The sequence below is a fragment of the Amborella trichopoda genome, chromosome 11 (genome assembly GCF_054954075.1).
Source record: "Amborella trichopoda isolate Santa Cruz 75 chromosome 11, AtrichopodaSantaCruz75HAP2 v2.0, whole genome shotgun sequence".
NCBI classification, from domain to species: domain Eukaryota; kingdom Viridiplantae; phylum Streptophyta; class Magnoliopsida; order Amborellales; family Amborellaceae; genus Amborella; species Amborella trichopoda.
Window position 1 is genome coordinate 1,217,067 of NC_142346.1, and position 19,267 is coordinate 1,236,333.

The 19,267-nt window shown below is 33.2% G+C and overlaps 1 protein-coding gene across 1 annotated transcript; it reads left to right on the top strand.

Moving 5' to 3' along the window:
• Nucleotides 1–8,834: 8,834 nt before the first annotated feature.
• PSK3 (PHYTOSULFOKINE 3 PRECURSOR) lies at nt 8,835–16,818 on the top strand. The gene is made up of 4 exons (XM_006851651.4): nt 8,835–8,905; nt 15,912–16,039; nt 16,199–16,281; nt 16,367–16,818. The coding sequence occupies exons 1-4, from the start codon at nt 8,835–8,837 to the stop codon at nt 16,478–16,480; spliced, it is 396 nt and encodes a 131-aa protein (XP_006851713.2). The 3' UTR covers nt 16,481–16,818.
• The last annotated feature ends 2,449 nt before the right edge of the window (nt 16,819–19,267 follow it).

Consider the following 19,267-nt stretch of genomic DNA (forward strand, 5'->3'; position numbering starts at 1 on the left):
AAAAAGAAGATGTAGTAACAATGCCACGGAGCTATGCTCTTTGATCACCATCAGAACTTGAAGGGTCTCTCTCTCAAAAGAAGGGTTTGTCTCTGCTTCTCTCCCTCTCTCTAAAGTGTTGAGTCTAAACAGCAGCAATGGAAATTATATCTTCTCACTTGTTTAAGATCTTTCTTTTTTTCTCTCTACAAACTATCAAAAAGAAGGAAATTGCTCTGCTCACCCCTATTTCTCTCTCTAAAGTATAAACAACACCATTTGATGAAAAAGGTGTTTTTTTTTTTTTTAATCTCCTCCCGTGTTCAAAATCTCTCTCTCCATGGCACCAATAAAAGGAGGCGCGAGCATTTATTTTTCTTCTCTCTAACAACCCAACTGGGAGCAAGAACTTCTTCTCTTCATCTTTGTATGAATAGAAAAAAAATGATCGGAAAAATCCCCGATCTATTGAAGACTGATTCATGATAACAGAATCTTCTTGGTTGCATCTCAAATAATAGGAAATTGCAACAGTGGCATTAATTCCAGCAGGTAGCTGCCTAAAGTGTAGGCGTTCCATTGCACGTGTTGTAACAAGAGGCTTCTGAGGATAGTAAAGAATATACTCCAAAGTATCCATTCGAAGCTGGTAATTGGTTACATAAATGCCCATGACTTGCTTCCCCATGGCAGATTGGTATGTATTACGACGAGACTCCTACTTCAGTCTGTTGTTGATATTTCAAAAGGTGACAAAAGGGACCATATTGACGTCTTTAGGGGGATCGAGCGTCTTCTTTCGATGAAGGAATGAACGGGGGAGGAAGGAAGGAACGGGGCGTCTGCCTCTGAGGAAGGAAGAAATGACTCTGATACTATGTTAGAATTTGTAGGAATATAGAATGAAGAGAAGAAGAGATAACGCAACATTTACGTGGCTCAGGCCGAAGCCTTATGTCCACGGATCCAAAGCCCCAACCGGCTATATCTTCATTCTTTTGGATAAATGTTTACATCAATAAGTATCTCTATAGATAAAGGATAATTATACAATTTGAGGATAAATATGACATGATTTTTAAGATAGAGGAAAATAGTAGGAGGCATTATCACCAAACTAACTTGATGATCAAATAACTTTCACTTGGTCTCTTCTTATATTCTAGATACCTAATTTTATCAAAAGATATATACCCATACATCCATAATAATGTATATCAATACGGACCCGAGATATTCACATACCAACATATATAATTTTTTTATTTTTGGTTCAGGTCGGGTCCAATACGGGTTTGGCAGCCAGACCAGACCCGTTGCCACCCCTAGCGAAAGATAGAAGGTGTGTGTCTCATCTTGATTTGACCGAAAGTTTTACGTTATTCTGTGTAAAATTTGGGTCCGAACAAATGTCTCTAAGACCCTAAAAAACAATATAGGATGGATACTATAGCAGTTCGCCCGGGGCGGGCAAATTCTCACTTAAAGTACCAACCAATGGTTTAAAAACCGGATCGGTGACCCGGATCGGGCTTTTCAAAAACCGATCCGGATCGGCTAATCGACGATCCGGATCGGCGAATCGGCGATCCGGATCGGAATAGGGTGAATCGGTCAGAATAAAGCTTCAAAAAAATCCGAAAAAATTATTAAAATTCATTATAAATATTATTTTTTAGGAATTCAATAAAAAATGAGGGTACTCCATTAAGATTTTTCATGTTTTTGAATGAATATGCGAATATTGATATGTTCTTTCCCTACATGAACCGCCATTCAACATTTAATTTACATCACACAAAAGGATAAACATAGAATTATCATGGAATAAGTATATCAACATACATGGACTACAATATAGCATAAAATTAGTAACATACGAACTAAAAATAAAATGATAGACGACGTTGTTGTTCTTCTTGGTCACGCTGGTGCCATTGATTGAATTCATTTGACAATTCATTGATTCGATCTAAAAACAATTCATTTTCGTACATATCAATTACAAATATTTAGAATAATACAAAATGCAAGCTCCAAACATGGCTACAACTCAATTATCAAGAACATACATTTTTTGTATTAAAAAATTAATAATAAAAACAATTCTTCAAAGAGCCGGCTAACATCAGTCGTTCCAACTAAAAAATCCATGAACAACAGATAAAAAAAATACAGTTTTGTATTGAAAATATAATAACATGCATTTTTTTGCATAAATAATCCATCAACATACAATTTTTTCAACAAAAACTTTAACAATAAAAATTTAAAATATGGTTTAATACCTCATGATAATTAAAACCTTGTCACGATTTTCACATCTTTTCGGAAAATCATCATTTTTCAAAAAATTCGATCATGGAAAAAAAAAAAAAAAAATTTACAGCAAACTCAAACAATAAAAATTAAAAATTGGGTTTAAATGTTTAATACATCATGATAATCAAAACTTTATCACGATTTTCACATCTTTTCGAAAAATCATCATTTTTCAAAAAATTCGATCATGGATAAAAAGAAATAAAAAAAAAAAAGTACAGAAAATTTTCAAAAAATTCGATCATGGATTAAAAAAAAAAATTAACAAATTTTCAAAAAGTTCGATCATGGATTAAAAAAAAAAATCATAAATTTTCTAAAAAATCGATCATGGATTACAAAAAATTCGATCATGGATTACAAAAAATTCGATCATGGATTACAAAAAATTCAATCATGGATTACAAAAAAATCGATCATGGATTACAAAAAATTCGATCATGGATTACATAAAATTCGATCATGGATTACAAAAAAAAAAAAAAAAACATAAAAAAACAAAAAATTCGATCATGGATTACAAGAACAGAAAAAAACAATTCGATCATGGATTACAAAAAATTCAATCATGGGTTACAAAAAAAAAAAAAAAACAAAAAATTTGATCATGGATTACAATTAAAAAAAACAAACATTTCGATCATGGATTACAAAAAAGTCGATCATGGATTCCAGAAAATTCTATCATGGATTACAAAAAATTCGATCATGGATTACAAAAAAAAACAAACATTTCGATCATGGATTACAAAACATTCGATCATGGATTACAAAAAATTCTATCATGGGTTACAAAAATAAAAAATAAAAAATAAAATTCGATCATGGATTACAAGAAAAAAAAACAAACATTTCGATCATGGATTACAAAAAATTTGATCATGGATTACAAAAAATTCTATCATGGGCTACAATAAAAAAAATAAAAATAAAAATAAAAAAAAATTGTTCTTCACAGAGTTCGTTTTACATAAGCGATTTTAACTGTAAAATTCACCTCTAAGTGAATAAATTACATCCAATTGAGTATATTTTCTGATAAACAACAATATAAGGAATCAAAAACCTAAATTTCTAACACATTATTTCTAATATATCATGAAAACAAAATCAAAAGGCGGAAAAAAAAAAAAAAAACAGCGGAATTCGGTTCCGCAGACATCTCACTGTTCATATCAAATTTCTTGCTGTAATTGACTAGATTACGTAAAATTGAAATTTTTAAATCATACTAGACACAATAAATATTAAAAACCCTAATTATTGAACTCATTTTGTTCAAAATATGCCGTGAAATAAATCAAATGGCGGAAAAAAAAAAAAACCCAAAGTTCTTACCTGTTTTTGTGAACCGAAGCCTTCAATCTCCAAAAAACTCAGTTTTTCTCAACGATTATCACAAATTAGTAACAAAAGGTTTTGATTCACAGCTTTAAGATCAAAATGCCTACAAATTTTGAAAGATTCATGCCCTATTTGGCATGAAATTTCAGAAAAGGCGGAAACCCTAAACCCCGAAATTTTTGTGATCCAAAAACAACCAATTTTTCCACCATTTAATTCTTGAAAAAGCTGAATAAAGCTGTTTACAGCCTGCAAATCAGATCACATGCCAAAAAAACAAAAAAAATGATCAAAAAATGACAAATTTGAAAGAATCCGTGAAGAACATTGTGCAACCCGTGTTCTTCACGGACTCGCCGATTCCGCACAGTGAATCGGCGAGTCACTGTGCGGAATCGTCCGGTTCTTTCTAGAACCGGACGATTCCCGATTCTTGAAACGATCCGGTCCATTTTCGTGAAATCCGAGTCGAACCGGGCGAGTCCTGTTCGACTCGGCGATTTTTTAAACGCTGGTACCAACTATTTATCCGTTCACTAATTTATCAAAAACAGACTTAAAATATCAACTATTCGAATTCATGATTATGTGTCTTTGATGGGCATTTTAAAATTAAATAAAAAAATGATTGATATGTTAAAGAGCTAATATCTTTGGTGTTTTTTTGTTGTATATTATTTATGAGATGGAATTAATCTCAACACTCAACTTAAGAGAGCAACATTCATTCAAATCATGCTAAAACCAAACACAACTCTCTTGAAATCCATGTTTTTGATGGGTTGAGGACCGACGCCCATTTTAAACCCCTGCGGATCCTTTTTAATGAGGATATGGATTCGAACTCTTAAAATGATGCAACTCTGAACGTTGAATTCGGTGATTTAAAAAAACAGATCAATGACCTAGATCAGGCAACGCAAAAATTGGTTCGACCGTGGTCTGGAGCACCATTTTACTATGTTGAAAAAATAGTGAAGTGGTGAAATAACACATGCAAAAACAATGAACCGACTAAAGACCGGTCCAGATCGATGACCCAATGCTTTTACTATATAGCAAAAAGGCATTTTACTATAGCAAATTGCTAGTTCTATTCTAGAACTGGTCAATTTCTTATATTTTAACAGAATTGGCATGGGGTGACTAATTCCAAAATTGAACGAGACGATTTTGTGTCGACTCGACGCTTTTTAACTCATTGGTTGAAATGAATGATCTAGGTCAGATGGAAATAATGATGGAGCTTTCTTAGGGATCCAAAACCAAGGTTTCTTTTCAAGACAAGAACTTGATCTTGGGGGGTCAAGAAGATGGGTTTACATATTTTGGATCGTTAATCATCCAAATTGTGGAGAAATGAGGAGGTTGCACACCTTTTTGGCTTGGGCCGATGCCTCACCAATTACTTGCCCTTTTTATGTAGATCCATGAAAACTTGAAAATATATTGTCTAGATCGTGTGTTGCAAAATGTATTATTTTTTGGACTACAAATCTGTGCATACATCGCAACTTCAAGATGATTTCCAACATCGACACGTTTTTCAATCGAGTTTTGAAGAGCACCTTAATTCTACAATTTAAGGTGCCAACCTTATACGAACTTTTTCCTTATCTTTTTAAGTAAGATGCCAAATAGATTTTGTACATTGTGGGCACATAGGCCATCTACCTCGTCTCCTCTTAAACAATGGAGGGAGATAAGCTGCCACTCTCATGCTAGTATGTTAATTATGAGCCAACTTCGTCTCATCTACATCGTCCATTGATGAGGATATATGGTGATCGTTAAATAAAGGCTATGTACAGTATATGCGTGTGCTGAACAAACAAACATGCATACATTATTCGCAACTTTATTCGGAAGGAGTACTAAATAAATGTATATTAGGACCATTTATTTTTTGGTGCAGTTGGCATACGGATGCATCCATAGCTGTAGAGGTAAGGTGCACCTTCAAATTTTATCATGGTATATAATTTTGATGTAAAATATTCTTAGGATTATCTCAAAATCTATTTTTATATCTAATTATAAAATTTTAAAATAAAAAAATGGTTAAAATCAAGTAGATCTATAAACATATGAAAATCTTGAAAATGGACGGTGTAGATAAATATGTTGTAAAATGCACTATCTTTGAGACTTAAAATCTTTTAATGTTTCATGGTCATACATCTCGATGTCGAGATGATCAATCAAAGGGTTTTTCAACATTAAAACTACCTTTTCCAATGGATTTTTGAGGTGCATCCATAGTTCTACATTATAAAGTTGTATTGTTATATAAACTTTTTCCTTTATTTTTTATACAAAAAGGCCATAATTTTTGCTAACCTTCATATGAAATCGAAACGCAGTGGATCTACTATTGGCTGCATTCAAAGTTTGAGAAAAGTTTTGCCCGAACTTTGTCGAAGAAATAACCTATGTTGTCAGATTTGCTTTGGTGTCTTCTTTGGTTTGGTGAGAAAAATGAAGTAACTCGGTGTTTCGGCCGATTTAAGAAAAGACTTCATATTTTTTTAATTTAACATAAATAAATTAGATAGTTATATATAAAAATAATAAAAAAATTTAAAATGGAAATTTTTTAAAAAAACTTTTATATGGATATTTCTTTGCTTAGGCCAAAGAGGTATGAAAAATATGACTGAAGTGGCTCGAAGCGGACCGAATCTGACCAACGTGACAACACCATGCTTCACTATGCTTTGGTCTAGGCCTAAAATCTGAAATCTTCGGTCTCTCGAGCCAAAACAAAACGAATTTGACAACCCGGGAAATAACACACGGCGACCATGCTGGGTTTGGGGTTTCTTGTGACCTGTATTTGCATGGAAAAATAAGTTTTGTTATGTATGCTTTTAGACTTTAAAGACTTTCTTTCTTTCAAAGCTTTTTCCTGTTCTCAAATTTGGGATTTCTTAATCACATTTGGGCAAGTCTTTTCTTTGATAATCTTATTTCTTAGCCCCTAAATTCTTACAATTTGACATAATAATCTGCTCTTAAATGAACTTCTCTTAAAATTTGTATAGTGTGACTTGAGCACATGAACTTGTGATACAAAAAGGATGGAGGGTGATAAAGGAGGAAGTAATAAAAAGGTTTGAAAATAGTGTTTTAAAAATGTGAATGGATTATGGACTCCTATTGGAGATTAATGATATTTATTCCCTCGGGGAAAACTCTAGCTAAAGTATTTTTAGGAATCTAGAAAGTATTTTTAGGTGGCCAAATTTTATAGATGCGAGCAATTCAACTCACTAACCAATTGAAAATAAAAAAGAAAGAAAAAGACTCGGTATGCGACTTATCATTTGCAAGAAGGTGTAAATAGAATATTTGCTTTGCGGGAGTGAAGTTATACAATTGCATTGCCTAGTGATTTCAACTGCTGATCGGATCGATCATCGAATTAGTGAGAGGTTTGGTTTAGTTCGAATCGAGTAGTCTATTGACCGTAATAATTTTACCAATTTTTTTTTAAAGATATAGATAATAATTTAAAACGATATAATATATTAGAAAAAAAGTTACCATTTTGTTTGCCTAATTGAACTAGTCAAAACTAGCAGTTGGACCTACCAAATACTGGTTTTAACTGTTTGCTACCAAATTTGATTTTTACTTTGGACCAAACTGGCCAAGATACTTGTCGGCAGTTTGACCAGTCAAATTGTGGATTTGATGGTGTTGATAACTATGATTTTAACCCCTCTCTCTCTATCTTAAAAAAAATGTAAACCCCCTCTCTAAAATTATGATTCTAAGTAACTCTCTGGTCCTACAAACATCCTATAGAACCCTCTAAGTTAACCCTACTGACCTTTTCTACTGTTCAAATTATAAAATTTACTTTTTTTTTTAATCACCCTATTATCTAAATCATGGAAAAGTTCCCATTGTCTTTCTCTTTCTTCCTCACCCGTGAACCTCTTCCTCCCCCTCTCTCTAGCAAACTTCCCTAAATACTTATCTCTCTCATCTCGTGAACCTCATTCGTAAGCTAAAAGAGGTATATCACAAACTCGATGTTTATAATGAGGTTATTAGGAAAAAAAGAGCATAAATTCTATAATTTGTATAATGAAAACGTAAGGAAGGGGTTAAACATCATATTTTGTTTAACTTGAGTGTTTCCATGGGATATTTGTAGGACTAGAGGGCTATTTGGGGTTATAATTTTAGAGAGGGGGTTTCTTTCTTTCTTCTTTTCTGTTTTTTTTAGACAGTTCGACTTCTCTCTTGAAAGAAAGACTCGTGTGATGTAGCCGGAGTATATTATTATTTTTTTTTTTCAATTCTTTTTTTTTTCTTCATGGCCTAAATCACTCACAAGTAGTCCTTTTACAATATAATAACTTCAAATAAAATAAAAAGAAAAGAATGCAATGAGATCTTAAGAACTTGAAGCCATTCTAAACCTCACTTTCATTAACAAAGAAAAGACACAACTTATGCTTGGGAATGAATAAAGCAATAAACAAATAAGTAAGAAAAAAAAGAAAGCAATAAACAAATAAGTAAGAAACAAAAGATGGTGCAGGAGATTACTTCAATCGGGCTTCTTACACTTCACACCGAGCCTTATGGTGCGAGATCTAATGGTCAACCTTTAATCTCAACCGGAAAATCAAGTTTTGGATAAGCCACACAAATGAAACATAAACCCATTGATCACAAACTCAATAGCTAAGTAAACCCCTTGATAACCTAGTTTGATAGAGATGCTTCTCTTTCTACCACACCCTATATACTTAGACCCAATGTGAGATAAGAGATGATGAGAGAAGAACCATGAGATGACAGAGTAGGGTCTGCCCCCTTTGATTGCATTAGGGAGAGAGAAGGCTTCCAGAGAGAGAGAGATTTTCCTAGTGTGGGGCGTGCCCCCCTTAGATGGATGAGAGAGTTGAAAATTGTAAGATGTAGAGATTTGGGTAGGGTACAACCCCTTTTATAGTACTTAAACAAATTTAAGGTTTATTAGGTTTTCCTTGGTTTACTACTCATGTGATATTGAATATATACCATTGATCTTAGGTGACTTGTGGGGTAAGAGATATGGACTGTCCATTTCATAGATAGGTCATCAAATATCTTATGAAAGGTGCTACAATCATTATCTCTCACTTTCTAAACTATTTTTCCATCAATTAATTCAAATAAGAAATTAATATATGATAATATTATATTTCCTTATTTTATGCTCAAGCCTTCTCACACATACTAAAAATTTGATTCAAAATCTGTACAAGACTCAAACTTTTCAAAATACATCTTTCTTATTCCACAAGACAAGAGCTAGTGCCCGTTAAAATAGTAAGTTCCCTAGGTGGAGCATGCCAATGGGCCCCACCTAATTTGCTATGGTAGGCCCACAAGTCCTATTGGGCCTCCCATATAATTTTAAAATAATATATATTTTTAAAGATTTATAAAATTCATATTTGACTATTTAAATTAGTAAAAAATCAATATCTCTATTTTTATGGATTCAAAATTGATAAATAAAATATCTAGATATTTAGAAAAAATCAAATAATAATTTTAAAAATCATATATTATTAAAATAAACAAAATTAGATACTTTGATGGGAAAATGATCGATATGATTTATGAATAAATGTGTACCGGGGCATTCCACCTCCAACTGTGGAGTACGAACCATACATGCTTTCTCAAACCAACTCAGCGTTGCTCATGACCCACAATCCATGCAGAAGATCATTAGTGAGTCACCAAAGTCGGGCCAATGAGCAAAGGGTCGTAGTCCCTGCCTATGTATTTCAGGTTCCCCTTGGATACGAAACCAAGGTCATCCTGACCTAATGCAATCTTTGCCTCGATGGTGCATAAGGGTTATGTCTCACAGATACACATGCTTCACCCTGAAAGGTGGTTCACTTTCCTGAAAACAACTATTAATGTGTACGTGTGATAACACACGGATGAGGCTTTGGCCCCATCTCTGAAGGCCTCCATCACATATAAGGATCACACAATCCCTTGGCTCACTCTTATGGGCTTACTTCGACCTCATCAAGGGATGACACATCCAACCTTTATCGGTTTGTTTCTCTATGCCCATGTAACATGAGTTTTCCTCAACCAGACTGACATAGCACGTCAAGCATAGTCTAGTATCAGCAAATATCATTTGCTTAGTATGGTCTACACATGACCACACTTCCATTGAGTTAATATTCTATTGTATAATTTCATTTACAAGTACTCATAAAGCCTTTAATGGCCACACAAACCTAACATTTCCCTCTATCAAAATGGTGTCCCAAAAATCTCAAATCGATAGGCCACTTTGCTTGAGTTGTGTACTCTCCTGTATGCATATGATTTACTTGTGGTGCCACTTTAATTTCAAAATACCCTTCAAAAACCCAATGATTTTGAGTTCGAATTGCTGCAAATAGGTAAAATGTTAAAAAGTTCGTCTCTTATAGGTATTTTGATAAAAAAAATTTAAAAAATATATAAATCATGTACCTTGAAGTTTCGGACAGACTCGAATGAGGCAACTTGCCAACCTGAAAGAACTCGAGCAAATCTAAGTCTACTTTCCTGTATATTCTTTGAAGTATAATCCAAAACATACATATAAGTTTTTTGATCGTTTAAGCACTAATGAACAAAATTAAATTATAAACTAATATACATCATCAATCAAGTCGGTTTTGAGTTTCACATCATTTCACAAGTCTCACTTGAGTTTCGCATTCTTTTCACCCTTGTTTCACTATGCATCACACACATTTCACTTGCGTTTCACCTTCACTTGACATGTGCTCCACATATGCTCGTAACATTGAAATCTCCAACCTCCCGCAGGACATTACTGTCAACTTGTTTCCTCAGGGAAAAAAACCTACTTAGGACCTATTTAATGGAACTGAAATTCAAAATCTATTTGAGAATCACTATGTGATTATTTAAAAAAGAAAAATAGTGGATTTTGAATTGGTTAATAGTTAGATCTGGCTCACCAAAAATATAGTGGTTTGTGTTGATTTTAAGACGGTATGTTTTTTAGGTTCAGACAATGCATTTGAGTTTCTTTCCTTTTGAATTTGCTTTATAGGTCAAAGAAAATATATCTCCAGTAGTTGGTGCACTAAAAAATTACGCTTGGATTGAGATTTACTTGAGGGATTAAACAGATAGTATGCTCCCACGGAGCATGAAATCTTTTAACTACTTATTCTTGGATAACTCCACTGTGCCTACGTGATTTATTTATGTGAAAATATTTGTTGCTTCAATGGGAGCATGCTGTGCATATGCTCCCTCAGAATAAAACTTTATGTTAAATATACTTTTTTGGACCTAAAATTTGGGGATGTAACTTCTAGAACCTAATAAGCAACTTCAAAGGGAAAAAAACTAATAAAAAACTCTGTGTCTCATGAAAAAAAAAGAGTCCCAAGATTGAACACAAACCGTCTAATTTTCAAACGGGAAAAAATAAATATAAAACTTTGTGTCTTAGAAAAAACAAAGAGTCCCAAGATTGAACACAAACCGTCTAATTTTCAAACGGAAAAAAATAAATATAAAACTGTCTCAAAAAAAACAAAGAGTCCCAAGATTGAATACAAACTGTCTAATTTTAAGAGGAAAAGATATAGTGTTTAAGAACTCAGATCCCAAATTTCTTTCCATGAAAATAAGCATATGATAACACACACATATATCCCGAACTTCTGCACAAAAAAGTCCTAGCAAGTAGGTTTTCTACAATTGGGAGTAGGTGAAAAGATCCCAATGGAGCATAATATATATATATATATATACTCTTTATTTTTTGTCATCCACTTTACTATTCACCAGAATATACTCTTTATTTTTTGTCATCCACTTTACTATTCACCAGAATAAGTGCATACCATATCTCTTTAATGATGGGAATGTGTCCTACATGTTCTATAAAATTAGGGCCTCTTTTTATTTTTGCGATACATTTTTACTCCCTGACTTAATAATGTAGTATAGATAAATAACCCTTGATTCCTTAAATATTCATATAATTCTTTTAATTGGAATAGTGGCAAACATGTTTGGAATTTGATGCCCCTCCTTACTTTATACGGTTCCCACATTTTTTGAGACAACCAGACATTATTCTCTCCTTCCTCGAGAAGGCGTCACAAAAGCAAAAAAAGGTTATTGCCAAAGATTATGTGCTCCGAGGGGAGCATCTTATGCAGTTACTCCCTCATGTAAAATCCTATCTATGAATATTTGTATTATCGCTAATTTCGTTAGTGTGACCTATTTAGCCAAGAAAAAGAAAAAGACACTTTATATTTTCCCGAAGACAAATAAATGTCTGACAATAGAAAATAGATATTCTAGTTTTTGGATGGCCAGAACTGGGTGTTTTGAAATTACTCATCTTGTGATTCTAAAGTGGATTCTAAAATTTGACGATCAAGCAAATCTTCTTTGGCGCTTTTGCCTGAGAGAGCAAGTATCTAGTATGCTCCTACATGACCACCAGAAATACTTTAGAAAACTAGTTATTTTGCACACCTCATAAAGACCAAAACAAATGCTTGGTGAGTTGGAAAGATAGGCCAACACTTCTCCCAATTTCTGGCTTTGACATGAAAAGGGGAGAGATTGAGAGGAGGAATCCCAAGATAAAAGAGTTTATGGAATGACAAGTCATGTTTCTCTTTCTAAACATTTTGCTAAGTCATGTTTCTCTCTCTAAACCTTTTGCTTCTCTTAGTATTCATGTTTTGTCTCCCTTATCTTTCCAAAGATACACACCCCAAATAGAACCTCAACCACAAGCCCCTAAGGTCTCTCCAATGTAGTGGTAATGGCAAAAAAAAAAAAAAAAAAAAGCCACTTAGCAAGACAATCCAAACACGCATCAATAAGTTTATGGTGAAATGATGTTTTGCTCCCGTAGGATTACACTGTACATTTGCTCCCCAGGGCGTATGCTTTTTGAATTCCAATTTTTGGAGATAGAACCTCTTGAATCTAGGGACGAACCTCAAAAAGAAAAAAAAGAAAAAGAAAAATTCAAATCACACACTTTGTGTGCCTCAGTGTGAGGAACTCAAAATCTGAACTTTCTTTCCTAATAACCATCCAGTGATTCTTAGATGGATCACAAAGGTTTATCAAGGAAATTCTTATAAGCAACTCTTTTGCCCGAGAGAGTTAATGTATAGTATGATCCTGCAAGAGCATGTGTATGTGCTCTATTGTTTATATTGTCTCTAGGTTCTAGTGGCTTGACCATGGCTCCCATGGATGCATAAATGGCATAAGTTTATTTGAGACTCTTTGATATACACAAGATCTTATCATATAAATAATAGTATTAAATGCATAGTTGCCCTCATTTTGAAAGCCAAAAGCCAATCTTAAGAAATTCAACCTCGAGAACTAAAGCCCCTCCTTGTTTGTTAAAATACAAGTAGGGAAAGCAAAAGGGAGACGGCTCAAAGATTTACTTTTGGATGAGGTGGTCATTTGCTTTGCCACAAAATACACTTTTGTTTTTGGGTGAAATAAAATGTACTATTTAATTGTGGGTGTGGTTTGCATAAGGCTGAGGCCTTAAACAATCAAAGTAAGGCATACTTTTAAATAGTATTGAAAGATGTTTTAGAACCGAAAATCTTTATGATAACCTTAAAGGTTATTTTCATCTCTAATTATAAAATTTAAAGCTTAAAAAATATGGTAAATCAAGCAGATCTATAAACACTTGAAAATTTTGAAAATTGACAGTCCAAAAATACATTACAAGATGTATTCCAAGGTTTCAATTCCATTTCTTCTCATGTCCAAGCATCTTGAGGTCGACATGATCAATTTGAATATTTTTAGGGATCGAAACAACTTCCAGTGAAATGTTAAGGTACGCCTTAATTTTATTGTTTAGGGCCTCGCTCTTATATAAACTTTATCCTTTTCAACGGTTAGCTAGTTTCCTTTTTCTTTTAGTTTTTGACAATTGGAAGAAAATTAGAAAAATGATGGAAAATGGCTTTGTAAGGAGGCCATGATTATCAATTATAGTAATAATGGGCTTGTGTAAGTTGTTTGTTCATTGTTTCGATTCACTTTCGTGGAACTAATCAACTACATTTTTTTTGTTTTAGATCTAGATATCAATAGTAAAAATGCTAATTTTAATATTAATTATTCAAACATGACACATCTGTACATCATTTAGACACACAAATACTATTTAAAGTATCTAAATTAATAAAGTATCAATCATATGTGTATATATCCTTCTTATGTCTGATTTATGCCAAAAACCATGTAAATGCAAGTCCATGTTGCCACGAGACCTAGTCACCTAACCAGATAAAATACCATATGTGCCACCAGTGAACTATCCCTTATGGGTAAAAGAATTATAGTTAAACTATACAAAACATATAAGTATATAATGAGACCATTGATTTTTAGTATAAAGAGGTCACAATCTTTTTTAGCCATTGGATGTAAAATCCAAAAATGTGTTACAACATTAGATAAATTTTCTTTTAAACTTTGGCTCCAAACAATGTTATATCATCAGCCACCCAATTTTAAATCTAATAGTTAATGATGATTATGACCTCCATGTATCAAAAGTAAATAGTTTCATTGAATACATTTCCATATAACTATATACAATATAGGCTCTTCCACAAACTAACTAGTAACTAGAGCATTCAAATAAGCGTATGGTTTGTATAAGGCCAAGGCTCTAAACAATTAAAATCAGGTGCACCATTAAATAGTACCGAAATATGTTGTTTTATTATTAGAAATCCTTATGACGGCTAGAAAATTTATTTTCATCTCTAATTATATAATTTAAAGTTAAAAAATAGTGTTGATCAAGCATATCCATGAATACATGAAAATCTTGATAATTGACGGTCTAGATAATACATTACAAGGTGCTATATTTTCAATACTTGAAAACTCTTTTTTCTCATGTCCATACATCTTGAGATTGATATGAACAAATTGAAGGTTTTTCAGCATCAAAACAACCCCTTATTAATAATTTTTTGATATGCACTTTAATTTGATTGTTTAGAGTCCCGGCCTTAAATAAACTTTTTCCTTCAAATCATTTTAAATTTTGAGACACTATAGTACCTAATTACCCCAAAATTTTGTAGGCAGCCTTCTAGAACTGCCCTACATAAATGGTGAATACTTAAGTGGCCTTAAGTTATTTGACAATATGTGGGACCTATTTGCCCTAAAAAGATTTCACTTGGTTTGGCAGCTTTCACGCGCGTGCAAAAGAAGAAGTTTGTGATTATGAGGTCCAGCTGTGGCCTACACACACAAAGGTTGACTTATAAGACTAAAAGCTCTTTATAGGTCTATATTTATTATTATTTTTTTCAAAGAATTTCTAATTTTAGTAATTGTTTTTTTATGGTGTCTATTTTTATTATTATTTTTAGCAAGGAATTTCCTTGTTTTTAATAATTATTTATTTACAGGTCCATTTTTTTTGTTTTTATTTGCAAGAAATACATCACTTTTATAAATATTTCTACGGTCAAAACTGTGGTCCTATAGGGAAGACCAAATTGAGACCAATATTTGAAAAAGCATCGAGGATTGATTTCGTTTTCGGGGCCGAAACCGAAACTCTACAAAATTTCAAGATTATGGGCCGCATTTGAGGCGACGACGAAACGTCCGAAATTTTTGATTTTGTCCGAGGTTTGGGAGCTGGGCTCCGAAATTTTAAAGCTATGGGCTGATATCAGTGGCCTCGACGAAACTTCCGAAATTTCGGAGCGGGGTTCACGCCGAACACGTTGCCTTCCGCGCACGTGTGCGACACATGAGTGAGATCTGTTTGTTATGGTGGGGCCCTGAAAATACTATTCTTGATAATTTTGGTGCAGTATGATGGACGGTGTGGATTGGATAAGGGTGTGAGATGGGGCTATGTGGGCCGTCGATTTGGGTTCAAAAAGTGGTTCATAATATGTCCCCACCCTGTGACGTGGTGCAGCAACTGCCCTTCTCATGTGACTACCCTCTCTTCTTTTGCCATTGCATGTATTTATACCTGTAAACTCTGCACAGGCCACAACTCACCTCCTCTTCTCTCTTTTTTTTATTGCCTTCTTTCGTTTCCTCTCTCTCTCTCTAGATTTACTTTAGACTCTCAAATCCCCTCTCTCTCTAGAACCTAAACTCTCATGTCTCCTCCTTCTTAATGCTCAAATAAAAACAAACACCTGAAGCCTCTTCTCTCTCTCTTTTACCATGGCCAGTAAGCATATTACTCTACATCTGCAACTCCCTGTGCTTCTTTTTATCTTATTCTTCTGCACATCTACTAAGGCTACTCGTCTAGTAACTCCACCAAAAGGTACAAAGCCCTTTACCCATCTCTCTCTCTCTTATATATATGTATATATATGTCTGCAACTCCTTGTGGTTTCTTAGTACTCAAATGTTTTTAAAAAAAGAAAAAAATCTATGCGTTTTTGTTGGGTCAATCTCACAATCTTCATCTCACTGTTTACAGATAAAATTGACGAGAGAGAAGGTGGTTTGGCAAAGCTTGAATCTCCAAATGAAGGCTTTTTTAATGAAGAAAACATGCAAAATGTATGCTAACTTTGATTTGTTTTTCTATTTGGTGTTGGGTTTTTTATAACAAAGGCTAAAACCCCTCCTTCTCTCTCTCTTGCAGCTTCTTGGACAAGAAGAGTGTGAAGCCAAAGATTTCAATGAGTGTTTGAGGAGAAGGGAGCTTGCAGATGCTCACTTGGACTACATATATACTCAGGAGCACCATAAGCCGTAGATCACATCTCTCTCTATATTAACACTGACGGTGATTACATACTGTTTGAAAGTGATAGATGATTATGTTTATTCCAACTCTCTCTTAACACCTCTTATTTAGGGTTTTTGAAGTTTATACCTCTTTCTATGCTCAAATATTTTTAGGAGTTTCATACTATATTTAGCAAATAGTAGCTCTCTTTTCATAGGGGCCATGGGCTGTCATCATTGTATGGGTTTTTGAGCTAAGCACTTTCTCTTTCTAGCCATGGCTTGTAACTAAGAAAGAGTCAGAAGTTTGTTGAAATTTGGATGTAAAAGTGTAAGTGTCCTTGGAGAAGTGTTTGTTTCATGTGATACTTTGATACTTGTGTATTGTTTGGTGACATGTGTAATTAGGGTCGGATAAGGGTCGTTGCATATTCATGGTGACAACTATGGTCTCCAAACATAAATTTCATGCCCACTTGAATTTAATGGGTATTCCTACCTCAATAAAGGGCGTTTTAGAATTAAATATGCCAAAAGTATATCATAATTAAAAAAAAAGAAAGTGACAATCACACTGTGCTGTTACATGTAAAGTTAGGTATTCATGGGCGAGCTATTGGAGGTACGCTTTTGGAAAATATTTTATTTGAACTTTGTAACTCACGCTTAAATACCCAACTTTGTATCTGACAGTTAGGTGTAATCGACACCTAAGTGTGGTTGTGATCTTCTTATATTAGAAATAAATAATCTTATTTTATGCAATCCATTGATTTTATGGTACTAGGAGTAAATGATCTTATATTATGCAATCCATTGATTTGATGGTCTTTGTAGCGTTCTTCTTCTTTTTTTTTTTTTATAGTTAAACGTATAAAACATGTAATTCACGATCGCTTGTAAAGTTGTAATTAATGTGTGTTTCTACCACAATAAAAGCTTCCCAGGTGGTTCAATTGAATAAAAATATACAATAAGGCTAGTAGTCTTTCGTGAAAGAAGGTTATAATCATGATAGTACATATGAATTTAGGCAATTAGCGTTTGCTATTGAGCCCCATTCAGACTTTTTAAAAGGGATTTGTTTTTAACTTCTAACACAATTCTAGGTGCCTAATTTCATATCTTAAGGATGATTGTTTTAGTACAATAAATATTATGCAGTCCCATGGCCATAATAGGTTCATCCGAGCTTGAATCATCAGATCATGATTATATGCTTAACATAACATATGTTTTATATATGGGTGGCACATATGTGAATATTTCTATTTGCTCCGTTACTTTCACTAAATTATGAACACCCATAGTTATAAAGCGAGTTATAAATGTTAAGGTACGGGCTTTGTATAATATGCAAGCATTTGGGCACAGGACAGTTTACTTGCATCTCCCAAACCGATGGATATGGACCACGGCAAGCGCTTCTGAACTTTTTTAAACCTCGATGATGCCAACAAACCTTTCATTTTTTAATATTTTTAATTGCGTGAAATGTCGTAGTTGTGTATTTTTCCAACAAGCCTTTTCTTAGTCCCTTTTTTGCATCACTGTTCAATTATTTAATATGTATCCTTTTGTACTATGGGTGTGGTTTGCACAAAGTTGCACCTTAAACTATCCAATTATGGCATACCTCTAAATTTTATCATAAATATAATTTTGATATAAAAAATTCTTAAAATGGCTTAAGAATCTATTTTCATCTCTAATTATAAACTCCAAAAAACTCCAAAGAATCTATTTTCATCTCTATTTTAAACTCCAAAAAATGGTTCAAATCTTGTAGATCTATAAGTATATGAAAATCTTGAAAATGGACGGTCCAGATAATATGTTGCAAGATCACTATTTCACGGACTCAAAATCTTTTTTTCTTTTTGTATTCATAATCTCGATATCGGGATGATCAATTAGAGGGTTTTCCAACATCCAGACAATTTTTTATGAACTATTTTTGAAGCACACCTTTAATTCTACATTTTAAGGTTGCAACCTTATATAAACTTTTTCCTTTTACAATCCAATTAAAAATCATGAGTAAGCATTTTGAAATTAAATCAAAACACAATGGGTAAAATATTAAGGAAAAATTTTATATAAGTGCAAGGCTCTAAACAATCAAATTAGGGCTCACTTCAAAAATTTCACTAGAAGAGGTTGTTTTGATTCCCAAATGTCGTTAAATTCAACATCTTGACCTCAAAATGTATATACACGAGAAATAAATGGATTTTAAGTTTTGGAAATAGTGCATCTTGTAATGAGTTTTTGGACCGTCAATTTTCAACATTTTCATAGAACTACACTATTTTTTAAGCTTTAAATTTTTTAAGCAGAGATGAAAATATATTTTAAGGCCGTCACAAAGATTTCCAATATTGAAACCACATTTCTCGACATTATTTGAAGGTGCGTTTTAGTTTGATTGTTTACAGCTTCGGCTTTATACAAATTGCACCCAAATAAAATATTAAAAGGTGAGTTTAGTATAAGGTTGCCTCCTGTAGAAATAAGGCAGACCTTTAAAATTTTCTTACAGATGACACGTTATGATGGTTTGAAAATCTATTTTTATCCCTAATTATTTAAAAAATTATACAAAATCGAACAAACCAAAAAAAACTTTGAAAATATTAAAAATAAATAATCTAGAGAACTTGTTACAAGATACACTGTTTTTTTATTCGAAATTTCTTTTTTCTTCATGTCCATACATCAAAAGGTCGAAATGATGAGTTATAGAGGATTCTCGAGTTAAAAAAAAAAAAAAATTTCGTGAGCTTTCACCCAAATGGAATGGTTAATATCTGAG